Source organism: Palaemon carinicauda, chromosome 14 (assembly GCF_036898095.1).
Source record: "Palaemon carinicauda isolate YSFRI2023 chromosome 14, ASM3689809v2, whole genome shotgun sequence".
Lineage (NCBI taxonomy): Eukaryota > Metazoa > Arthropoda > Malacostraca > Decapoda > Palaemonidae > Palaemon > Palaemon carinicauda.
In genome coordinates, this window is record NC_090738.1 from 39,028,161 (window position 1) to 39,055,286 (window position 27,126).

The following is a 27,126-nucleotide window of genomic DNA, read 5'->3' on the forward strand; positions in this document are numbered from 1 at the left end:
CATTAGTTTTTTCTGCATAAAGTAACCTGATAAGTTGTTGTTAGGAAAACATTTGATCAAAGATTATTCCATTTTCTTCCTTTTATGGTAATCTATCAGTCAATCATTAGATGTAAACGTCCTTCTAGTCCTAAGCTAAAAATTGTGAAAATATACTCATTCCTTTTTTTCACATTAAATTTCAGACAAACATGAAATTTTGTCATGGGTCCTAATTTTTACTTTCATTAAGAAAACCTGTTCATTACTAGTATGACTGGACATCCTGCTTCTTGTTAATTACCATATGATTTGGAGAAATTTTTTTCTAATTTTTTCTTCTGTCAAATAAATCCTAATCATATGATAGTTAAAAATGCACTGCTGGTTAATATGGTTTTGAGGCTGAGCAGAAACTTCAAACATGAGATTAAGGTTTTGTTTTCCATGTAGTCTCGTGTTTTGAAGATCCTGCTCAGTGTTGCTTTCCAGGATACAAACACCAGGGAGGAGGAGTCATTTTCTTTTTGGCACTAATGTTATTTAGTTTATGGCTCGACATTTAAAGACATTCAATTGACATTCTAGTCGCTGAGTGGTAGTGGAGGTTGGCCTATGAGTGTTTGGCTGACTCCAGATCTCAAACCTGTGTATGGAGGGACATATTTTCCACCTAACAACCGTTATTATGGTCAGCCTGGTTTCGCCCAACTTCTTATTTCATTAGCTGCCCAGGTTTGTGCCCTCTTATGAGTATGTTTCAAGGGTTCTGTGTGATTATTCATAATGTTGGATATCATAATGTACAGTATTTTATTCTACTCTCAAATTTCAGTATTTATACAATAAAATGCAGGTATTTCATTCTATTTATTTTACACAATTTTATATACAGTATAGGAAATTTTAACTTGATAATAAAGAAGAGTTTTATATTTCATATTTTAGATTGATCTGATTTGTCTTTGGATCCTTTTGGAGGTTACTTTTATAGGATTTTAGTAAGGATTATTTTTTTATGGGGGGTCCACATATGGAAAAATTATTGCTTTCCATTTTTTGACAGAATGTGTATCTTTTGGTTGTACGGCAATCATTTTTCTATTTCCTGATATCAGTAGAGTATACAATTTTTTTGTTCATCCTAGGAAGTAACTTCATGCTATCGCTAAAAATTATGTACAGCACAGCTTTTATTTCAACAAGTTCTACAAGAATCAAGAATCTTGTAAAAGTATGACCTCCATTGTTTATTAACATGGTCTTTGTTTAGTCTTCAAGCTTTTTGTTTATCTAGCCTTTTGTAATTTGTTTAAACCCAAAAAGTGTTGCTTACTTGGTGCACTGTAGATAGTATAACTGTGTCCTGGGCTGCATTGCTTTGTGTCGTGTTTGATGCCAGGTGATCCAGAGCCTAGAAGAGCATTTTGCTGTTGTTGCAGGTGGATTATTAGTCCTCTCTAAAGAAGTGGATCATGATGCTCACCATCAATTTGTATGTATTTGACCGCACACAGAAACCAGTGCAGGTTTTACTCTTTGTGATTTAAGTGATACTATAAGTTTTTCAATATTGTCGAGCGTATTATCTAACAAACCAGTAACTTAGGAAGATTTAAGCTACGAGCTTTTACACAGTGTATACCAAACATATTACTTTGTCCCATTATGGAGGTTGTAACCCTAAGAGCAAGGGAAGGGGAGGAGAGAGAGCCGAGGAAACAGTACTTGACCCCAAACTTAAGCTATCTATATTTTTTCTCACATTTAGCTTCTCTATCCATCATTCTAGTTTCAGCTAAATACAAGTAATGAATTCTGTCTTGTACAGACTTGGAAGGTACTTCAAATAGTCCTAAAAAATGAAAGTGGACACTGTACAGTAATTTCACACAAACATTATGAAAATGCAAGAAAGGAAACCGCAAAAGTATAAAAACAGTTTTATTTCATAAAAAAAAAAAATACACTAAAGAAAACTATGTCCATATCCTGGAATTGTCTATGGATCATGGCATGATCTTTTGCCAAGAGCTTATACCACAGGAAATGTCTCTTTTTATATAAAGTATCGGTTTTCTTGGAGGATGAAATGGATGGAGTCAGGAAATGTACAATTTACTGAAATAGAAAAAGCAAGAGCTGTTGAGGGATATGCAAGGACTACAAGGCTTAGGCAGTCTTGAATCTTCTGACTAAAAGGCCACTTTTGAACGCTCTCATGGAGGTATAGTTCATGGAGGAAGAAAGGCAATCCAAGATACCAGATGTGATAGAGGATGGAGTCATCTAGGATGCATTGAACCTCAATCCTAAATGATGATGATGATAATGAGCCAAAACCTCAGCACAAGTTTTAAGCTGTATGAACCATTGTAATATCATCGTATAACATTTGAATAGCTGTACTTTTGCCATGTGTAAATTCAGAAGCTTCATTATTGCAGTAGTAATTATTTGGCCGATATCGGTGAAGAATAGACAAATACATTTTACTTGCTTCTTGTATCAAAACCACAGCTTGGCTCTTCTTGCTTTCTTTATGGCTCCGTCTTAAAAATACAATTCAATTGAAAAATCTTTTATATTGCTTTAGCCTGGATCATGTGATCCCAACTGTCACATGGAGTTGGGTAATTGAAGCTCATTAAAATTTTTGAGCCACTACAGTACAATTTAATCATTTTTGTTGTAAATCTACATCTCTTGCCAAATGCTAGATACGAAACTGCTTCCTACATTGCTCAGGTAACGTAACGTATAAAGATTTCCAATGGAATGGTTAAGAATAGGATAAAAACACAAATTGGTGCAACACTTTTTAAAGGCTATTATTCACGTGTAAAAGATGATCGGTAATTAACAGGGTGATCTTTCAGGCATCTTCCAACTAGGGGTGTAGCTTGGCTAGTAATAATAATAATAGTAATAATAATAATAATAATAATAATAATAATTGAATCTAAAGAAACTAGAAATATTGGGTAGTTTTCTTTCAAATGATTGTAAATATGGGTTTTCTCTTAGGCTAAATACTTTAAAGGGTCACAATTATGCTAGCCTAGGTAGACATTCAGAAGTTATAAAATTTATCTTTACTTTGTTGATATCCCATTGTACAGTATTTGATAGAACTCATGTTTTATCCAACAATTTAAGGTAAAGTTAACTACAGTAGACCAAACTTGGGAGTAGTATTCAGAGAATGGAAGAATAAGAGAATGAAATAATTTACTCTTGATTAAATGGGTCTACAAAAATTGTAAGTTTCTTTTCTTAATGGTTATTTATGAAATTCATAAAGAGAAAGACCCTATATGCTTCTCTAAAGTGGTCTTGCTGTCAAGAATGATGTTATGATGAAATGCTCATAGTTAAGTAGACATTGTTTAGGGAAAATATCTTAGAGTGGAGTATCCAATGGGCTTTTAGTCTTACTAGGATTTTTTCAGTGTTCAATTTCTTTCCCCATGTTAACAACAATAGGTCATAAATTTGAAAATGGGACCTATACAAGTTAAGTATCTCCTTAATTACTAGTATTTTTTCTGCTAAGGAATATTATTTTCTTGTGTAATGAATATATGATGCTAATTCAGTGATAAGGTAAAGAGAAAAGGTCACTTTATTTCAGTTCTTATGTAGTAATTGCCTCTTGTTTGATAATGTACTTTAATCTTAATAGAAAGTTGGAAATTTGTTATGTAATATATTCCTTGGTATAACATACTGTATACCATTATTGCTACATTATTTCAAGATATAGTATATACAGTACTGTACCAATTAAATGACAAAGTAAGACTTTGATGTTATTTCATATGATGAGCTCTGGTAGGAAATTATAGACTTTAAATATAATTTTTGTCAATTATTTTTGCCTCTTACATTCTCTTGTATTGTAATTTCTTATGCTTTATTTCATGAATAATTAATTCTCTTTGCACAGTGGCGAGAGGATCAAGATAAGTTTAAAGAATCTGGTAAATTTATCATGGAAGTTTTGGATCGGACAGCACGTTTATCTGCACCAGATACCTCGGATATTCCGGGGGAGGAAGCTATTGCTAAGTAAGATTCAAGTCTTGTGTGTAAGCTTTAAAAAATTTAAGTTATTGATATTTAATTTTATTGTACTTTTGTTTGTGTATGATTATTGGCACCCTACTATAGATTTTATATACTGTAGTGGACATTTTTCTATATAGATTAAAAAAGTGTGTTGAGTATGGATGGATTGTGTTCCCCATTTTTCTTGATATAGTAGATATAGTTATATACAGTATATACCAAAGAAAGTTTTGTGAATTGTATGCAGAACATTAAATGGAAATGGTACCTTTCTTAAACTCATTCTTTTTTGTTATTGTATTTGTGTTTATAAAGTTTACTATAACCTGGTTTGTGTAAATATCACACAAATAACTGTTTACACGTTCATCTTTAACAACATATTCGCTACACATTGTTTTAGGTAATAGGTACAATTGATATCGTGAAAAAGGAATACAGTGAACCCTCGTTTATCGCGGTAGATAGGTTCCAGACGCGGCCGCGATAGGTGAAAATCCGCGAAGTAGTGACACCATATTTACCTATTTATTCAACATGTATATTCAGACTTTTAAAACCTTCCCTTGTACGTAGTACTGTTAACAAACTACCCTTTAATGTACAGAACACTTAATGCATGTACTACAGTACCCTAAACTAAAACAGGCACAAATATTAAAGGCAATTTTATATCATGCGTTTCCTAAACACGCTAAAAAGCACGTTAAAAAATGGCAACCAATGTTTTGTTTACATTTATCTCTGATCATAATGAAGAAACAAACTGGAGGTAGAGCTTTGCTTATTACCCAGACATATTTCCCATACTATTCCCTTAGAACTACATCACATCTTCCTACTTTAGATATATATATATATATATATATATATATATATATATATATATATGTATATATATATATATATATATATATATATATGTATATATATATATACATATATATATATATATATATATATATATATATATGTGTGTGTGTGTATATATATATATATATATATATATATATATATATATATATATATATATATATATATATATATATATATATATATATATATATACACACATATACATACCTACATATATACATACATACATATATACATAAATACATGCATACATATATATATATACTGTATATATATATATGTTACTGTATATATATGGGTTATGGAAAAAATCCGCGAAGTGGTGAATCCGCGATGGTCGAACCGCGAAGTAGCGAGGGTTCACTGTACTGTTCCTTAAAAGTTGTAAGCTCAGATTTTTGCTCATCTATTTCACACATGTCTATTTGTTCATTCCCTGTTTGAACACTTATGTCTATTTTGTTACAAATCAACTAGCCTAACCTAACATGATACAAACTTTCCTTTTGATTTACTAACTTCTTTCCTCTTAATTTTTGAGTTCCTATCACAAATCCTTTTAAAAACTGACTGACTTATTCCTCAAGAAGCTTCTCTGGGTACTCCGCACATTCCAAACATCTACGCTTTAAATTACATTGTTGCGTCCGACACGTATTACAGAGGAAAGGTCGATATTTAACTTCTAAGAGGAGCTTATTTACTAAACAGGAGTTTGATCCTCTACCATATATCTTCCAGTCATATCCATCAGACATAGTCAGAATTTCCTAAGTATGAGGGGTTATCAAGGTTTTGCCATTACAGATATGACTTTGTTTCTATAGTCTTCAGTACAGTGGCTAGCACTTGGACATATACTGTATTGCATTTGTTTCAATTAGTTGAGGGCATTTTAGCTGTACAATCATATTCATCTAAATTATGATTTTGCCTATTCATATATGGGTTTGTTGTGAACCACTTCTAAGTTTTAAAACCAGATTAACTTTCATTTGAAGCCATTACTTAAAATGTAAGATTTTGCTTCCTAACTAGTATTAATTGATGCACTTTACAGTTTGTACTGTTTGAATTTGTAAGGCATGCAGGTAATGCTGTCAGCTAGGAAATTATATTGTTTTGAATAGGGAATGTAATGTCTGGGATTTATAAATACCACTGATATTGGGTATTTAAGCAATGGTTTTATATTATGAAAAAATATATTTCCTTATAAGAAATTTATATTTTTCATAATATATTTTCAATAATGTTTTTTTCAGATGTTTTGCTCAGCTCGCACAAGCATTTGAGCCACGCTACGGAGGATTTAGTGGAGCACCTAAATTTCCCCAGCCATCAAATTTCAATTTCCTTTTCACTAATTATGCTCTACATCCATCTTCTGATGATGCTAAGGTACATGTAACTTCATAGTATACTTCTGTGATTCAGTTACTGAGAATTTTCTTTGCAATTGAAAATTTTTGCCATTCTTATGTACATAACTTTCAGCTGTTTTAGAATGGTATTACTTTAATGTGTTTTTTGTGATCTGTGGCAGCAAAGCAAGGGGAACTGTAGCAAAGAATATATAAATCTCTTCTAGAAAATGTTCTCCAGTGGTATATATTTCCTTTAGGAGTAAGATCATATAACAAAAAGATATCATGAAAAGATGTAAATCTGATGTAGCTTTTTGTTAATTTGATTTTCAGCGTGGCCTAGAGATGACTCTATACACGTTACGCAAGATGGACCAAGGAGGAATACACGATCATGTTTCGCAAGGGTTTGCACGGTAAGATTTTCAGTTCCAGTAAGGTGATTAGATGTGGTCCTACAGTATTTAAGAGGTCCTCGTAATGAACTGTTGACAAGATTGGCATTCAGGGATATTAAAACTGGACTCATTTGGCTTTGGTATTGGCAAAACAGTGAAATGCTGCCCTTTTCCAAGAATTTGAGCTTTGTGATTGATACGATGATTTAGTTTCTATCCCTAAGTTACAAAAACTGACTATGGGTTCAGAAGATAAGGTCCTAGTCCAGTTAAGGGGCTTAAGGCTGATGTACATAAAGCAGATTGCATTAGGAAGAAAGTCTCAGGGTTATTGTCCAGTGTTAGAATACTAATTTGTCCCCTTTTCAAGAATGTCATGTCATTTCTTGGTAAAGGTTTAGTGGTGAAAGGACATGACAAATAGGATAAGCCATATGCAGGACTTGAAAGTTAGCATTCATGATAGGAGTGCTGCTACTTCTCTCGATTTCTATAGACATCTGTCCTTGGAAAATGTCTTGTCTACAGCTCAGTGGCATACCATAATAAAGTTTTCTAAACCACTTGAAGGAGACCTTGTTTCCTTATGAAGATTTCTTGGTGTTAGGTCCTGTAGTGGGAATAAGTGATTTTCTTTTTTAATTGTTTCTTACAATATGTAAGCAATATATGTACAGTGTTAAGTAGTTTTTTATTGATTATTGACTAACTTGATAGTTGCAGTTATTTGTTCTGATACTCAGGGGAATTTTTTAGTTCTTTCTCACTCGGGTCATGCTGTATCAAGTAAGCCCTATCTCAATTTTCATTCTGTAAATCTGTGGATATTGATTAAGTTTAAAGGTCATCTCTTTTAAGTTGGTTTGTAAAGTAAGTTGGTTTTAGGTTAGTTTATTCATTTTTTGTTTGGGGGGGGGCTCCTTTTTCCCTTACTTACCTCCATTTAAATAAATGATGGTAGAATTTATTTCAGTATCTGTCTGGTCTTTACCTAATCACCCCTCCCACCTTCCCACTAATTGCTGATGTCAAGATGTTCTTTAGGTTTGGATTCAACTTCCAAATAGTAAGCGTCATCAAGCCGTTAGTGTTTATCTTGTAGCACCACAGATGTTATTGCCGGTCAATAACATACTAGGGAGAGGGGGCAATTGGAGTGAGGGAAAAGTGTTACAAAGAGGTGTTATAATCCTTTAATGTTTGAGGTTGAAAATCAGTCTGAGAGCTTCGGGCATGGAAAACATTTTGAACCCCAGGTGAATATTGAAATAGTAAATTTTATCATTAAGATTTTGTTGTTTTTCCATTACTGTTTTACTACTATGATATCATTAATATCATAATTATATTGAACAATATCACATTATACTTCATAAATATACATTGTACTTGTAATTTTGTAATGATCAGTTTAGTGTCATACAGCACATTAAAAGACATGAGAGAGAAGTTGGGATACTACCGCTAGAGAGTTGTTGCGTCCTTTGACTGGCCAGATAGTACTACATTGGATCCCTCTTTCTGGTTGCGGCTCATTTTTCATTTGCCTACACATACTGTACACTGAATATTCTGGCCTATTCTTTCCACATTCTCCTCTGTCCGCGGAACCTTACAACATTGAGATTATCAAACACTTCTTCACTTAAGGGCTTAACTACTGCACTGTAAGTTTTCAGTGGCTACTTTCCTCTTGGCAAGGGTAGAAGAGACTCATTAGCTATGGTAAGCATCTCTTTTTGGAGAAAGATACTCCAAAATCTAACCATTGCGCTTTAGTCTTGGGTAGTACCATAGCCTCTGTACCATGGTCTTCCACTGTCTTGGATGAGAGTTCTCATGCTCGAGGGTACACTCAGGCACACTATTCTATCTTATTTCTTTTCCTCTAGTTTTTTAAATTGTTATAGTTGTGTATATAAAAGATCTAATTTAATGTTGTTACTGTTCTTAAGATAGTTTATTTTGATTGTTCATGACTTCTCTTGTAGTATATTTATTTCTTTGTTTCCCTTCCTCACTGGGCTATTTTTCCCTGTTGGAGCCCTTGGGCTTACAAAATTCTGCTTCTCTTACTAGGGTTGTTGCTTAGCTGATAATAATAATAATTATAATGATGAAAATGATGATAATAATAATAATAATAATAATAATAATAATAATAATGATTATTATAATAAATAATAATGTAAACAAAAGACCAATTATGTCTGTAATCCTTAGGATGACCTATTATCCACAGAATTGCTTACCTGTGGAATGGGCTCAAATGCAATACCTGTGGATAAGGAGGCTAACTGTATTAATTTTGTTGTAGTGTTCCTCTTATACAATGTTACTTGGTGAATATTTTATATTTTACTGCTTTGAGTGGAGCATATCATATTAGATAATGACAATCAGAAATGCATAAATGAACAACACCTTTAACTAGGGATTACAATAAAGTTGGAGTTCAGGTTTGAAATTCTGTCTAGAAAAATAGCAGTGATTTACATCCATAGTTTGTTTCATAAACTTGAATATTCTCTAAATCATGTCTTAAGTCCTTGTAATATGATTCATGATTGAGATGTTCTTACAGGTATTCAACTGATGAAATGTGGCATGTCCCCCATTTTGAAAAAATGCTGTATGATCAGGCCCAGCTGACTATATCTTTTCTTGATGCCTATATTATTACTGGAGAGCCTCGATTTGCAGAAGTTGTGAGAGACATTTTAACATATGTATCCCGGGATCTCAGTCATCCGGTAAGGTCATTGTTGTTAACTGTTGACACTGTTCTTTCTTATGTTTGAAATTAATCAAGATATAGATTTTTTAAAATGAAATTAATTTTGTTTCATACAGACCTGTTATTTTTACCATAGCCTTTTAGTTTGGTCATACAAATCACAAAAATGAAATTTCTAAAGAAAGAATGTATGAGGAGACCAGCTGCTATGGGTAGTTTATGCACATCAGGTGAATGTTTCCCTTTTTATCCCTGCTATAGGGATGTTATGGACACCCAAAGGGTGGATGTTTCCCTTTTTATGTTCATGGAGAGATGTGCCATTGAAGCATTTCACGAGATGCACTGCAGGTATTACTGAAGGGTCTTTGCAGTTCCCCTTCAGGCCCTAGTACCCCTTCAGACCCTAGGAGCAGCAACTTTTTAGCTTTTTACATAACCTATGTTCCTCAAGTACTTTCTTTGATTTTGCTGACCTACCTCTTTCAACTAGTTTTTATTCGTAGTGAAATTGGGGGTCTTTCCCTATTTGGATATTAGCTCTACTAGCCCTCCCCAACCTCATCCTTGGGCCATATGGATGCCAAAGTTGTATAAATCGAATCAAAACTCTTTCTCTTTTTATTTGCCTGGCCAAACCAGCTGGGAAGAACAGTTGGGTTAGATGGGTAGTATAATTGAAAGTAATGAGTTTATTTGAAAAGATTCTTTTAGATGCATTGCTATTCAGTAGCAAGTTGGGAGTGAGGGAGCAGAGCTGCTAATATCAGGTAAGATAAATCACTTTCAAGGAATTGCACCTTCTATGATAGAGGATTTATCATAAATCCTTTGCTGTCCAATAACAAATGGATTTTGATTGTATCCAGACTGTATTAGGAGATATTTGTTATTGTATAGTCATCAGGCTAATGGACAGGGTGCATGAACTTACATATGCTGTAAGGCATAGTGATGGATCTCTCCCTTTTTCAATGTATGTTTTTAAATATTTAACTTAGCCGGTGAATATATAATAGCTGCAACTTTGCGGCTCGACAGAAAACACACTCAAAAAACTCGCGAGCGATCGCTATGAAGGTTGCGGGTGTGCCCACCAGCGCCAACTGTCGGCCAGATACCACTCTTGTATGTAAACAAAACCTTCAATTCTTCTCTGTCGACGTTGACGACAAGACGTATTCATACTCGCTGTAGAACCTGGAGTTTTCTTAACATATTTGGTGAAGTACTTCATTTTGGTTTGAGCTTTCGCAGTACAGGTGTTTTATCTTCAACTTAAATCTTGAACTCGTTTTTGGATAGATTTAATTTTTGATGACTTTGGATTGTTTTTTGGACTTTCCTTGACTTTTAAATGGCCGACCCTTCCCTCAGTACGGAAGTGTGTTTAGGCTTTTAGCAATTATCTTATCACGTTATAAATTAATTATAGATTTTCCTCTATATATTTTATATCTCAACCGCCTTTATTAGGCCTCTTCGATTAGCTTTCCATTTATAATAAGCATCAAAATAAATTTTAATGATTTGTTTATATGCGACCTTTCCTGAGAGTAGGCGGTCCTAACTTGGAAACCGAAGTTAAACAACGTTGAGCCCTTTCAATCGTAAATAGCTTTTGAAGAGCTAATGATTTAAAACTTATTAAATGAATATTTTTTAATAGATATTTTATGAAAGATTTTCTTTGAATAGTCTTCGTACTGTTTCAAAGATGAACTAACGTTTAGTTTATTTATGCTACACAGTTTGCGCTCTATCGTTACGATAGAGAGAGAGAGTATCACGGTTTCACTTTGCAGAAAGAGTAAATCGATTCTGACGTTTTGTTCATTCTTCTTTCAAAGCTTAAATGTTTTAAATTCTATTTTAAAGGAACTTTTTAATTGAAAAACCTTTCAGTTTTTTCCTTTGGTCAAATAACCTGTTTTTTTGACGAAACGTAAGTGGGCTCTTCTCTTAGGTGTGAAATCAAGAGAGAGAGAGAGAGAGAGAGATAGAGACGGAGGGAGAGAGAGGAGAGAAAACGTTCCGATCTTTATCTCGTCCCAAGCGGGTAACGTTGTTCTCGAGTTACTCTCGTCCCTAGTCTCTGTACGGGGAGAAAGGATAAAACGTTTTTAGTTTTTTATTCTCGTCCCAAGGCAATGTACGGTGAGAGATTGAAAACGTAGTTTTGAATGAACTAGTGTTTAGTCTCTTCCCCAGCCACTGATTTTTTTATCTTAAAATATGTTTACTGTTTTTTGCTGGTATTAATGTGCTTACATTATACGACTGATTTCGCAATTACAACCTTTTGATGAGGGTAGAATTGCGTGCTTCAGGTAGAAATCAGTTTTATTCATACCTAATGTGAATTGTTAAAAAATTCGATTTCAGTGAAATAAGTGCAAAACAGAAAATCGTAGTGATAAAGTGATATTGCGCAAAGTGTTATCAGTGTTGCGACCGAGGGTTCGTCTGTTCGTGCCTGTCGTTCGCCTAGTCCGGGACCTCTTGCAAGCTCCCAAGCCCAGGGGAGAAGTAATGTCGTACGACTTATGGGTTCGAGAGGCCTTGATCAGCGAACAGACGTTCCCTCTATGGTATCGGGTGTATCTTACCAAGATCACCCCTACCATAAGGCGAGAGAAACTTTTTTCTCCTCGTCATCCGAAGGCTTTTCGCATAAGAAACCGTGGAACAAGGTTTCGAGGCCCTTTAAGCGAAAGTCAGTCCTTTCAGGACAGGTCCAGCGTCCTGGTTTTTACCATTAGGACAGCTCTGACCCTATGCAGTCATCGGAAGACTGCTCGCCGCCTAACAAAAGCGTAACACAGACTCCGAGAGTCTTTTTGTAGGCAAGGTTTTGCGGTCACAGACGTTACCCTCGTCTCTTACCGCAACCATTCCCGTTGATCCTAAATGGGTTGTACGGCAAGACATGCAGAATAAGCTTGCCTCCCTTATGGAAGACTATTCTGCCAATAAGTCCGTTGAGCCTAGCCGTTTATCTCATCGAGATCCTGGCCTTCAGCCACCCTAACGTTCCTTTGTGCGTCCTGTTGACGTTGGCGTAGCCAAGTCACGTCAGTCAGGTTGTTTAGAACCACACTCGATGCGGTCTCGTGTGGATTTTCAGCCACATTTGGACGTTAGGCCACTTGCTGATGCTCCTGTTGACGTTCAGGACGTTCGCTAACAATCGGAGTTGACTTGTTTTGACGCTGAGCGTCAACCTCCGCATTCTAGAGTTGTTTTGACAGCTCAGTCTAGGCGGTCAAAGCAGTCTCGAGTGGACGCTGTGCGTCCTCACGCACCTGTTGTTGTTGACAGTTCACAGACTGTCAAGCAGTTACATGACGTTGCGTCCTGGTCTCACGCACCTGTTGTTGTTGACAGTTCACAGACTGTCAAGCAGTTACATGACGTTGCGTCCTGGTCCGCTACTAATGCACCAGTGCGTGTGGACTCTGCTTGTAAAGCATTGCCACCACAGTAGGTCTCTCCCTTGCTTGAGACTCGGCTATTATCGGACAAGGTTCCTTCAGATGAGGAAGTTGCTGTTCCCCCTCCTACTGATATTCCCTTGAGGACTCTGTCAGACGGAGAGGAGCCTAAAGCTGCTTAGCCCTCTATGGACTTTAAATAAATCATGCTGATTTTTAAGGATCTTTGTCCGGATCTTTTTGTAACTGCTGCTCCTCGTTCGCCTAAACGTCAGAGCTTACACTAGGCCTAGCTACTTCGAAGCCGTTGTTTTATAAGCTAGTGCTCTCTCGCTCTTCTAAGAGAGCTTTACGTTTTCTAGGCGACTGGTTTATCACCAGGGGGAGTTTGGGGGAGACAGCCTTTGCTTTCCCTTCTTTTAAACTGGCTTATAGAGCGAGAGTCTGATATGACACGAGAGAAGTTCTCGGCTTGGGAGTTCCTGCCTCTGCCCAGATAGACTTCTCAAACCTCATAGACTCTCCCTGGCGCCTGGCCATGAGACGCTCCAAGATTTTACAGGTTGACTTCACAGCTATTTTCGAGCCTTTGAAGTTTTGCTGTACAATTATGTCATGCATAAACAAGGCTTTCAGGGATGGCTCCAATGATCTGACAGCCACGTTCTCTGCAGGAACAAGTCCATCAGGGATGGCTCCATGATTTGGCAGCCATGTTCACTGCAGGAGTACGTAAGAGGCAAGTGCGCTCAATGTGTTCATTGTCTAGTCAAACTTCACGATGAAGTCTACCAGGCTGTCTTGACAGCATTTATGGAAGGCGACTGGATGGTCTCTCTCGACCTTCAGGAGGCATACTTCCACATTCCTATACACCCGGATTCCCAACCGTTTCTGAGGTTTGTTTACAGGAATGTGGGGTACCAGTTTCGAGCCCTGTGCTTTGGCCTCAGTCCTGCGCCTCTCGTGTTTACGAGGCTCATGAGGAATGTGGCAAAATCCCTCCATCTATCGGGGATCCGAGCCTCCCTGTACTTGGACGACTGGCTTCTCAGAGCATCGTCCAGTCTTCACTGTCTGCAGGATCTACATTGGACGTTGAGTCTGGCCAGGGAGTTGGGACTTTTGGTCAACCTAAAAGTCCCAACTGATCCCATCCCAGATTATTCTATATTTGGGGATGGAGATTCGCAGTCAAGCCCTGCTCGAAGTCCAACTAATGCTGAAACGAAACGTTTATTCAGTCAGGAGTTGGAACAGTCTCGTAGGGACTCTCTCATCCCTGGAGCAGTTTGTCTCTAGGGAGACTACGCCTTCTGCCTCTCCGGTTCCATCTAGCCTTTCACTGGAACTAGGACAAGACATTAGAGACGGTATCATTCCCAGTCTCCGAACCAGTAAAGGCATGCCTGAAATGGTGGGACAGCAATATCAGTCTGAGAGAGGGACTATCCCTAGCAGTCAAGAACCCAAACCACGTGTTGTCCTCAGACGCGTCGGATTTGGGTTGGGGTGCGACCCTGGACGGTCGGGAATGCTCGGGTCTGTGAACCTCAAGTCAGAAGAGCATGCACATCAACGGCAAGGAGCTATTAGCAGTCCACTTGGCCTTGATTATATTAGAAGGCTTCTTCGAAACTTAGTGGTAGAGGCAACTCAGACAACACCACAACTTTGGCGTACATCTCCAAGCAAGGAGGCACACACTCCTTCACGCTGCTCGAGATCGCAAGGGACCTTCTCTTATGGTCAAGAATTCGAGGCATCTCCCTGTTGACGAGATTCATCCAGGGGGACTTGAACGTCTTGGCAGACTGTCTCAGTCGGAGGGGTCAGGTGATACCCACGGAATGGACCCTCCACAATGACGTGGGCAAGAGTCTTTGGGCTACTTGGGGTCAACCCACCATAGACCTCTTTGCCTCCTCGTTGACCAAAAGGTTACCAATCTATTGCTCTCCAGTCCTAGATACAGAAGCAATCTACATAGACGCGTTTCTACTGGATTGGTCTTTTCTGGACTTATATGCATTCCCACCATTCAAGATAGCCAACAAGGTACTGCAGAAGTTCGCCTCTCACGAAGGGACAAGGTTGACGTTGGTTGCTACCCTCTGGCCCGCGAGAGAGTGGTGCACCGAGGTACTTCAATGGCTGGTAGACTTTCCAAGAAGTCTTCCTCTAACGGTAGATCTGTTACGTCAGCCCCACGTAAAGAATGTCCATCAAAGCCTCCCCGCTCTTCGTCTGACTTCCTTCAGACTATCGAAAGACTCTCAAGAGCTCGAGGCTTTTCGAAGGAGGCAGCCAGTGCGATTGCAAGAGCTAGGAGAGCTTCTACCATTAGAGTATACCAGTCGAAGTGGGAAGTCTTTCGAGACTGGTGCAAGTCAGCATCTGTGTCCTCGTCCAGTACCTCTGTAGCCCAAATCGCAGATTTTCTTTTACATCTGAGAAAGGTTCACTCCCTTTCAGCTCCCACGATTAAGGGCTACAGGAGCATGTTGGCTTCGGTCTTTCGACATAGAGGCTTAGATCTTTCCAACAATAAAGATCTCCAAGATCTCCTTAAGTCTTTCGAGACCTCTAAGGAACGTCGTTTGGCAACTCCTGGATGGAACTTAGACGTGGTCCTAAGGTTCCTCATGTCAGACAGGTTTGAGCCATTACATTCAGCCTCCCTGAAGGATCTCACCCTCAAGACACTTTCCCTAGTGTGCTTGGCTTCGGCTAAAAGGGTCAATGAACTTCATGCCTTCAGTAAGAACATCGGCTTTTCTACAGAAAAAAGCCACTTGTTCACTTCAACTTGGTTTCCTGGCCAAAAAATGAACTGCCTTCTCGTCCTTGGCCTAAATCTTTTGATATTCCTTGCTTATCAGAGATCGTAGGCAACGAACTGGAAAGAGTATTATGTCCTGTTAGAGCTCTTAAGTTCGATTTAGCTCGTACTAAGTCATTACGAGGGAAATCTGAGGCATTATGGTGCTCAGTTAAGAAACCTTCATTGCCTATGTCAAAGAATGCTTTGTCATATTTTATCAGATTTTTTTAATACGAGAAGCTCATTCTCACTTGAATGAGAAAGACCGATGTTTGCTTAAGGTTAAGACGCACAAAGTTAGAGATATAGCAACCTCCGTGGCCTTCAAGCAAAATAAATCTCTGCTAAGTATTATGGACGCGACTTTTTGGAGAAGCAAGTCAGTGTTCGCGTCATTTTACTTAAAAGATGTCCAGACTCTTTACGAGGACTGCTACACACTGGGTCCATTCGTTGCAGCGAGTGCAGTAGTGGGTGAGGGTTCTACCACTACACTTCCCTAATTCCAATATCCTTTTAATCTGTCTCTTGAAATGTTTTTAATATTGTTTTATGGGTTGTTCGGAAGGCTAAGAAGCCTTTCGCATCCTGGTTGATTTGGCGGGTGGTCAAAGTCATTTCTTGAGAGCGCCCAGATTAGGGGTTTGATGAGGTCCTGTTGTATGGGTTGCAACCCTTGATACTTCAGCTCCTGGGAGTCTTTCAGCATCCTAAGAGGATCGCTGGGCTCCGTGAGGAAGACAGACTTACAAGGCAGAGTAATCGTCTAAGTCAACTTCCTTACCAGGTACCTATATATTTTGGTTTTGTTATATTGATAACTGTCAAAATGAAAAAACTCTTAGCTTATACGCTGTAAACATAATTAACTCTGGTCTCTACCCACCTCCTTGGGTGTGAATCAGCTATTATATATTCACCGGCTAAGTTAAATATTTAAAAATGATATTTTAATTATAAAATAAATTTTTGAATATACTTACCCGGTGAATATATAAATTAAATGACCCTCCCTTCCTCCCCAATAGAGACGCAGCGGGACGAGAAGAATTGAAGGTTTTGTTTACATACAAGAGTGGTATCTGGCCGACAGTTGGCGCTGGTGGGCACACCCGCAACCTTCATAGCGATCGCTCGCGAGTTTTTTGAGTGTGTTTTCTGTCGAGCCGCAGAGTTGCAGCTATTATATATTCACCGGGTAAGTATATTCAAAAATTTATTTTATAATTAAAATATCATTTTCAACTCTGAGACCATGTGTCTAAAGTGTCTGATAGAAAACACCTATCCCATATAGAAATGAGTTGAAGTTGAAGATAAAGAAGGCAGAAAAATTACTCTGAGATTCTACATCAAGAGGAATGCCAAATGCGATGATGAAGGATGTGATGAGGAGGATTACTGAAATGTGTCAATTCAAGCAGCTGAACCTGTGAACTAAGAGTTAAAATAAGTTTGGTTCTTGTAATTTGGAACTAATAAGATAGAGGAAGTTCCCCCTCCCACAAAAAAAATGATAGGTGTTTGTATGTAATGACACAGAAACATTTACATTTGTTTGTGCTAATTTGAACTTTCAGCATGTTGTAACAAAATGTATTGTGTTGGCTAATTTAAGGTCTTGTTTTCAATGACAATAGTAATTTTAACATCAATTCATCTGGTATGTGTATGTTATAAAATTCTAGAGAGAGTTGCATGTTTTCTGGTTATAGTTTATAGTTTTCTTTATAGAGTGGTGGATTCTACAGCGCTGAAGATGCTGACTCTCTTCCAACTTCAGAATCACTGGAGAAGAAGGAGGGAGCATTCTGTGCTTGGACATATGAGGAGATTGAGGAATTGATGTCTACACCTGTGAAAGAGGGCAGTGAAACCACCCTTGCTGAAGTATTTTGCCATCATTATTGTGTGGTAGATGGAGGCAATGTGGATCCTTACAAGGTAATTTAATTTTTTTTTTCATTAATCATAAGGTCTCATAGTTGTTTTGTTTAATCACAACCCCATCGATTATGTATATGCCCTGAATTGTTGTCTGAAATGTCACCCGATTCACCAATTACTTCTTTACAAACAAGGAATGTCATACGCCACATGGGCACTACATATCTATCAATTGCCTTCCTCACTTTCCATTAGTGCAGTGTTATTTACACCTCTCCTAAATTTCCCAGTTTTTTTGTGCATGTAGCATTCCAGCAGTTTACTAGCCAATTATTTCAATGTAACCTACTATCTGGTAGTACTCTTGCTTTAGTCATTGAAGCCACCACCTTCCCGATAGATTATGCGATGGGAGAAATGATGTTCATCGGCCTAGTTATATAACTTATACTTGGTATAATCTTCGTTTCGAAGCGGCCTCTCTAGCTCGACTTTATATAGTGTATGGAAATACTGGTAATTGATAGTAGAATTTGAATAGGAGCTAAAAGGTACGTTTTTATTACACACTAAGAGTAATCTGTCAAAATATGCACACGTCTGTGCACCGCTACTATCTATAATTTATTTATGTGGGAAGTGGGTATGGCCTATTCTCATTCTGGTTGAAATAACTTAATTATTTTGGTTGCTAAAAGCTTTGAAGCTTGCGGTAAATATTAGCCCTGATACTTAAATATCTCTTATTAGTGTATTGGTAAGAAGAGGGATGACCATCTCTCTTGCCATTTCCTCAGAATATAGAACAAAATAGAAATCTTCAATATGGAAACCTTTCTATCAAATATATGGAGAGGGTTTGGTCATGCTCTTCGCACTCCCCAAGAGAGATTAGTTCACCAAACATTTAATTAGGCTCCAGAAGGCACTAGAAGAGTTGGAAGACCCAGGCCTACATAGCTAAGGACTATGAAGCAAGAAGTAGATGATGATGAATGGGGAAGTGTTGATTTAAAAGCTCAAGATAGAGACAACTTGCAAAATGTAACAGAGGCCCTTTGCGTCAATAGCCGGAGGAAGAGATGATGATGAAATAATTTTGAGTCAAAGCAAGTTCTCGTCTACGACCTTATTACAGTACAAAAACTTATCACACGAGAGGGAACTCAACAGAAATAAATAGTTTTGTGCTGACATTAAACATAAAAGAGCCTTTCTTGAACTTAATGAATTCATGGGACTACAGCACATTCAATTCCATTCTCTGGCTTTAAGCCTCAGGCATATCACTTAGTATAATCATTTTGCACAGCATCATGTTTGAGAAATTTGTAATTGACCTCTTCTGTGTGAGAGTTTTTCTTTTCAATCGATTTTATGGATACTCCAAGATGAAAAAATGATGTTCGGTATATGATTTTAGATTGTCAAACCAGATAGTCGTCAGATTATCAGAATTTTTTAAAAAATCACATAATTTATTCAGAAAATTAAGAATGGGGACATGTGCCAGTATGTGTACAGTGTGATTCTCTGTTCACTGTTTAACATATTTTAGTATAATGCCAGGATTGCTAGTATGCCAAAGATGAGGGCTTACCAACAAAAGTATTGGTGACTTGCTAGGTCCTGACTCTTGTAATAGAATTTGAACATATTTGTTCACTAAACCTCTCTACAACTTTATTGAATATGATTTTTTAATGGATAATTACATGCACATATTGTTTGCAGTTGATGTACATGCTAAGAAATTTTAAAATTTTGATTTAATTAATTTAATTTCACTGAATATTTATATCTTAATAATTTATTTATTCATTGACTATTCTCTCTCCTGTAACTTCATTTGATTATAAAAGTACAGTACTGATTAATGACCCCTTCTGTTTTGACTGCTTGGCATTAAGTCAACTTCCATGTACCATTCCACTCCTGATGTTTACAGGTAAGAAGGGTCAGCTATATATAAAAAAAATTTGTTCCACCTCTTACCTAATGTTTTGCTTTGGACAACAAGCTGTGTATTTGTTCATACACAAATACAAACCATTGTCCTTTAATATAGGAGATAGTCCTTTAGTATAGGAGATAGATAACAGCCAAGTTTGAATACGGCAGTTAAAACCTATACAGGTAGTCGCCGACTTATGACGGAGATTGCGACCGCGAGATGCATCGTAAGTCGAGTTCGTCATATGTCGAACTAAAAAAGTGAAGTTTCCGTAGATTTATTATGATGCGTTATAATTCGACAATCATCTCGATCATGTTTTATTAATATTGTCTTACTGTCTATCATTATTCCATTTTCTTGTTTCAAAGGATATCATATGCTCTTGTATATTTGCATTCTATTTTTCAATTTTGGAAGCATTTTACCAGTCAAGAATTACTTAGAATTTTGTTTATCTTTGGTTATGATGAGCTGATCTGAAAGTGCCGCTACCTACCGTATCAAAATATGGCGTACATATGTATGCCATATTTTTTTCTTTTTTTCATAATTTCTTAACTTATTAGAAATATCTTCATGATGAATACTACCTCAGCGCCAATATGTTACAGGAAATCAGGATCCATACGGTTCATTTCATTATTAGGTATCATGCGAAATCGTTGTAGCTCTTTCTGTGTGTGTGTGTGTGCTCGCTCTTGCAATCACACACAGGTAGTTCATTACTAAAGCTTCATACAGTATTAAATTTTTTGTTCAATATTAAGCCTTTATATTTCATTAGACATTACTGTGTTTAATTGTGGTTTATTAAACCACGTTTATATTTTATTTTTCAATTTCTTGAGCATATCAATAATCAACAAATACTTCTGATTTACTTTCGGTTGGCATCAGCTCAAGGTCACGCTGCAGATTACTATTACTCGCACATATAGTGCAAATAACACTGATTTGTAAAAATTTTTTTGACATTCAAAATTTCTTCATAATGAATATTACATCAGTGCCAATATGTTATAGGTTATCACATTTTCCTTACAGTTCGTTTATAGGCCTCATTGTTAGTTATAAAAGGAATACGCACCTCTCTCTCTCTCTCTCTCTCCTCTCTCTCTCTCTCCTCTCTCTCTCTCTCTCTCTCTCTCTCTCTCTCTCTCTCTCTCTCTCTCTCTCTCTCTCTCTCTCTCTCTCTCTCTCTCTCTCTCTCTCTCTCTCTCTCTCTCTCTCTCTCTCTCTCTCTCCTCTCTCTCTCTCTCTCTCTCTCTCTCTCTCTCTCTCTCTCTCCCCCCCCCCCCCGTAATTTTTTTTTTTTAAGTCAATTAAATCTTCATGTTTCTTTGAAAAATATAAAAAAAATCTTTATATCATTATTCGATGTTTCGATTATGGAGAAAAGTAACGCATCGGAAGGAAATCACTTGATTTGCCTCTAGCCTTCCACCAGAAATATGACGTCATCAGACTTTTTTTCTTAAATTTACGGTAAGTTGTAGTAATCTCATAACTAATGATACAGGCCACTAAACACTTGATATCGTTACTGGGTGTTTCGATGATGGGAATGCTGTAATAAAATTACACAATGAAAGGAAATCATTCGGTTTGTCAGCGCTCTTCCGCCAGATACATAACGTTACAAGACACGTGACGTAAACTCTATGAAGAATGACTTGCAAAATATGTAAATTCATTTACTTTTTTCTTGCAACGAAATTAAAAGAAAATTCTAACTTACCAAGCAAAAGTATTTAATTTTTATAATGTAAAAGGAAATATATCATTTTCAAGAAAATATTTGTCCTATTAGTATACTTCTGGATAAATATCGATCTATTATCAGAGATTAAATAAAACTAGCGTGCAGTCAAATTTACGCAACGTAGTACTCATGACAACCAATACAGACCCACAAAATACTTTGTTTCGTTACTTAATATTTTGATAATGGGAATACTAATACCAATCGTTAGCCTATTGGAAGGAAATCACTGTATTGCCCGGGTGCTTTCCGCCGCTGATATGACGTCACCAGACCTATAATATGAACGCGACAGATATTAAAACTTTTCTTAATGTATTTTTTTTTTACTAAAAATAGATACTGTATATTAACAATAAAAGAAAATAACAATTTACCAAGATAAATCAGTTTATTTTTATACAAGAAAATAGATTATTTTCGAGGAAATATTCGTCCTATTTCCAATAGACTTGTGACGTCATCACCTGAAAAAAATCGTCATAAAGTCGAATCGTCATAAGTCGCATAGGTCATAAGTCGAGCACCATCTGTATTGAGGTGTAAACAACCGACAAGTGGTTAAACTTTCGGGAGCGGGGAGGCAACTGTCCGCTCGTAAGCTCACTGACAACTCACTAGGATATCAACTGTCAGTGAGAACAGAAGTTCCTACTGACTGGAGTTTTGGCATATTTAATTTTGTTTTCTTTCTTTTAATCAAGTTTGTAGATTGTGTATTGAAGGGCTTTCAGCATATGTTTAACACCTTCTTGAGTGTAAGAAGAAATTCTTCCCCTGGGTACCTACAGAGGCTTCAACCACATCTAAGGACTTCTTGGAAGTCTGTGTATGTTCTTAGCCTTTTATTCCTGCCTGGCATTCAGGGGTCTGGACTTTGTTTCTTACGTGGTTGTCGTCCTTGAGAAGCAATCCTCAGTGCCCTCGGAATCATCCATGAGTTGGTTTAACTGCTACCTCTCACTTGGCACTTACTTTGATAATCCTCAAGGTAGGGAAGCCTTCCTGTTTCCCTTGAGAAACGCAAGTGCCTTCCTCCTGAAGGGAGACTATTTCAGCTTGAGTGGATGCCCTTAGGACTTCGAAGCAGATGATCACATGGACAACCTCCTCCCCACAAGAGCAGGGGTAACCTTCCCAGAAAGCAGTAGTTATTTGGGTTTTCCTGCTCTTCTATCCCCTGTCTAAGGGCCTTCAGGGGAGAGTTTTCTCCCTTCCAGAGGATCTTCCCCTTGCATGGTACTGTTGGCGACTGTGGGTGTTTTCTTCATCTTTGAACTCGGGGCCTTGCCCTTCCGGAGGCCTCCTCCTCATCATTAGCTCTTAGGAGTGTGTTCACCTAAGGCCTTGTCCTGCTCTTCAGAGCATGCTCCAAGGCTCTTCAACCTTACCAAATTTGGATGCTTCTGGTGTCTTTCTTCAGTTTGCCTTGGAACTTCAAGACCTCCCTACCGCCGGTGTCTTTTGAGTACCTGTATATTCTGTTGTTCATCTTCAGAGGGAAAGTCTTCTAACTACCTTCCCTGGAGGAAGGCCCTTTGGTTCCTGCTTTTCCAAATTGCATGGAACTTCTAAACCTTCCTTCAGCCACCTCCGAGGTCTTTGGAAATTTGGTGTCCACGAAGAAGCTGTGTGTTCTTCAGCCTCCCTTCGTAGGTAATCTTTAGAGGAGGAGTCTTCTAGGAATCCTTCCTGAGGGAAGGGCCCTTCACTTGCTGCTTCTCCAAATCATCGTCGAACTTTTAGATCTTCCTACAGATACCTCTGGTATCTGCAAGAAAGCTGCCAAGTCTCCAATCTTCCTTCAGAGGGAGACACTCTTTCGGGCGCCCTTCTCAAGGGGAGCCCCCTTCAGTTCCTTCTTCTCCAGTCTGCCTTGAAACTGCTAGTCTCTCTTGCAGCCACCTTTAGTGTCTTCAGTACTCCTTGCAGATGCATTAGTCTGGCTTCAGAGGAAAATATTCTTCTGGAATCCTTCCAGAGGGAAGCATCCTTCTGTTCCTGCTCTTCTGGGGGAGTGTTGCTCTTGGGAGCAGGCTCACAAGGTTGTTTTTCAACCTTGGCTATCCTGCGTAATCAGAGGGAAATTGTTGACTTACCTCTCGTAGGCAGTCCATTTTTGTTCAGACCTTCAGAATATGACACACCGGTGCTCTGTCAGACACTCCTTTTTCAGATGCTCCTCTTCTAATATCTCATCCAGGAGTTTCACCTGCAGAGGACTCTTTGGGACACTTCTGCTAGATGCACTTTTTCTTCAACAGACTTATGCGTTTCCAGATGCGCCTTCTCTTAGGCGCTTGTCACAGATGCCAGGATGCCAGAGAACTTCAAATCATTCATTCATTCATTGTATCAGACTCTCTCGTCCTAGGCAGTTCCTAAGCGGGCACTTCTCAGATGCTCTGCCGTAGGTTCGTCAGACGTGTAACTCTGGATGCACCTTCCCTTAAAAACATCTCATAGTCGTGCTCCTCCTAGGCACATATTTCTGATGCGTGCATTGCGTTTCTTGACATGTCACGAGTGTGCTCGTCTTATTTTTTAAATGACCCACAACGTGCTGGCCCAGATTGACCTTGTCTTCTGGCATGTCTCATGTATGTACATCTACATGAATTATCCTAAATTCTTTTCTGCAAACAGTGTCACTTGTTGCAAGAGTTACCAAGCTTACAGATGGTCTTTCCTTACAGGCATGTCTCCCAGGTGCACTTCCATAAGAACATCTTCGCAATAAGCAGGTTTCCGGTTACTCTTCCTACCGGACGTTGCTACCTATACAGAAATACTATACCGGATGCGTGTCTCCCACACACACGCCCTTCTCCAATCACACCCTTTTCTCGCACGTTTCTCATTCACGTATCCAGGGCTCTCATACATCCTATCATGCCCAGAAAACTCGGACTGTAGAAGGATTAAAGGCTTTCCAGAATGTGTGTCTGCCTTGCTGCTTCTTTGCCCTTGCTAAGGATTTGCATGCTACTTGGATGAAGAAGAAAGATCCCGAAGCACAGAACGAATGACCTGAAGAGATCTTTTATCGATTGTTTAGGTTCTTGACTGACCCGAAGAGTTCTTTTATCAATTGTTTATGTTCTTCTGCGTGGTTTTGCGGGAGGAGTAGGCTCTACACCAAAACCTTGCTCCAGGGGTGATGTTTAAGAGCCAATGCCTTAGGCTCAAGTGGTTGTCCCAGAAAAGGTATGTCTATAGGTGCTACTCGTCAGGATAAAGAGCTACTCTAGTCCTCCTGCCTGGGGATGTTCCCAGGACACTTCGGGATCTCAATTCAGCTCTACCTGTGAAGGACATCAGTTCCTTTGATTTGACTGGTTCTCGAGAAGTATTGGACATCATCAGGATCAACGGTGGCTCTGCCGGAGCTTTTATCGTAGGTTTCACTTAGCTCATACTCTCCTTTTTGGGTAGGGCGAGATGACTTTCGATTTCTCTCGCTCCCCTTTAGCACTGGAAAGATTCGGGCACTGAATCCGCATTGTAATTTTTCCTGACCATATGCCAGCTTCATCGTAAAATAATGATTAAATGCTGTACTGTACTTCACGTGGAAGCTTATTAATGTAGGCATCAGTTTTTTTTATAAAATTATAGCAGGCATTAATGTACTTTTAAGTATTTAGTATAAATATAGGGAACATAATAGTCTATTTAAAAGGCAAATATCCGACCTGCATCAAAACTTGACTGACTTAGTCTTTGATCACCATTAATGACTTGGGGCTGGGTATTACTGTACTTGTGGCCACACACAACCTTAACCCTATGAAGTGGAGACTACCTGTATACAATTATTGAGTTCGAATTAAGAACAGAGTTTGTATGATAGTTTATTAATATTCATTAATATATTTTTTTTATAGGATCCTCATGATGAATTGAAGAACCAAAATATCCTAATGGAGCATGGAAGTCTTGAAGAAACTGCTGAGGAATTTAACCTAACCAAGGAAGAATGTGACTTGGCTCTTGCAAAGGGTCGGAAGATACTCTATGATGAGCGTCAGAAGAGACCAAGACCTCATCTGGATGATAAAATGCTTACAGCCTGGAATGGTACAGTATTGATCTAGTATTTATTTTTCTAATTTCTGAGAAAATGCAGGTGAAGCCCACCACTTTTATCTTCTCTTTAAATTCTGCATCAATCCTAGGCATTTGAAAATAACCAGATCAAGAGTTTTGTATCATAGAGGATACATTTTGTAATTAAAAAAGTTTATTGTTGACATTCCTTGAATGAATATTTCATCATCATTATCTCCTCCTACGCCTTCTTGACGCAAAGGGCCTAGGTTAGATTTCGCCAGTCGTCTCTATCTTCAGCTTTTAATTTAATGCTTCTCCATTCGTGCAAGCGTTAAGAATATCATTGTATTCTGGATACCAGTACATTTGCATCATCAGTCATTACCCGTTTTCCCTATTTTTTCACTTATACAGTAACCAACCACCATAATAACTAGGTGCACTCTGAGAGTGCATTCAGAAATTGGAAAGTTTGCTTGTTGAACATCATTAGGATTAGACATCTTGTAACCCACCCACAGCTCCCAACTCCCTGCTATTTTCCATCAGCTGTGCTTGCTAACAATAGTTAACTAGGCTATGAATTTAACAAGAATTCTTGCATTTACATAATAATTGGTTTAGTATTCTACTCTATACTGTAATCTAGTTATTGATTTTCTTCACATTTTACCAACCATCAATTTCAGGTTACTCTTTTCAAGTTTTCAGTTAGCTGATTGCCTTAACACCAGCTAGTGTCAATGTACAGTATGCTAATTGACATAAACAACAATCATATTGGTGATATATTTGCATGTTATTTTATTCCCCTTGTTTTTAACTACCAATCATTTAAAGTTTTTCCTCGCATTATTAGGCATCATTACTGCTGCGTACGACTGTATTTTTTATGTGTAGGCCGTCCAGCTAAACTACACATTTTATTACAATTATGCTATTGAACTAACAAACTTTGTCAATTAAGAGTAAAAAGAATACAGTCTTTTTAAAATTAAATAGATGTCAGGGTACAGGAAAATGTCAATCCTAATTGAAGAAAAGACGTTTCTCAAGTAATCATATTGTGTAAGTAGAACATCGCCTATAATGTTATTTTTACCTACCTATCGTATATTTTGTTTCATAACTTATCGCATTTTAAGGGTATGTTTGGCAATGATTTGGAAGTGTAATTAATCATATATTGCTAAAAACAAGTAGATTCGCCAATGTTGCCAAACATACAATAATGAATTGTCTTCACTGTTACCCCTACATTAATGGGTCGGTTGCCTGATGCGGCCTCTCTAATGTCTTCTATTAAAGGCATCCTCTTTTTTTTCATTTCTAGGAATTAAAAAGTTTAATGAAGGGTAAAGCATAAAAACAAACAAATAATTGATGCACATTCAATTTTTTTCCCTTTCCACGTAACAGTATTGTAATATATTGTTAACTGTGAATGTTGCTGGAAGATAGTCAATAAAGATGAAATGTCATTAACAAGAAATCTCCCTTCTTTTATCATAAATAGCTAATACAGTAAATTCAACCATTTCATAAGGAATTAGAGAATGTGGATCATCAACATTTTGTACTGTATATATTTTCTTTATCATTTTCAAATTAGAATAAAATTCAGAATAAGATAAAAACATTAATAACTTTAAAAACTATTGAATCTGGACTTTAGATTATAAAGAATATATGAGAATGTTGCCTACAGATTTAACAATAGTGGCTGATGATCCGCTGCTTAGAGTGTCTGCCTATGTGAGGTCACAAGAGAATGTTTTTAC

The 27,126-nt window shown here is 37.7% G+C and overlaps 1 protein-coding gene across 5 annotated transcripts in view; it reads left to right on the top strand.

The window, feature by feature from the left end:
- Positions 1–27,126, top strand: part of LOC137653528 (spermatogenesis-associated protein 20) — a 186,066-nt gene that overhangs the window by 37,383 nt on the left and 121,557 nt on the right. For 4 of the 5 annotated variants that reach the window (XR_011046508.1, XM_068387004.1, XM_068387002.1 and 1 more), the window contains exons 4-10: positions 568–714; positions 3,929–4,050; positions 6,192–6,327; positions 6,627–6,709; positions 9,276–9,444; positions 17,421–17,630; positions 25,180–25,372. Coding sequence is in view for 4 of the 5 variants with exons in the window: in XM_068387004.1 (XP_068243105.1) it covers positions 568–714; positions 3,929–4,050; positions 6,192–6,327; positions 6,627–6,709; positions 9,276–9,444; positions 17,421–17,630; positions 25,180–25,372 (1,060 nt within the window). In the remaining variant the exon portion in view is untranslated. The remainder of the gene's footprint in view (positions 1–567; positions 715–3,928; positions 4,051–6,191; positions 6,328–6,626; positions 6,710–9,275; positions 9,445–17,420; positions 17,631–25,179; positions 25,373–27,126) is intronic. The other variant, XM_068387003.1, reaches the window with a different exon arrangement.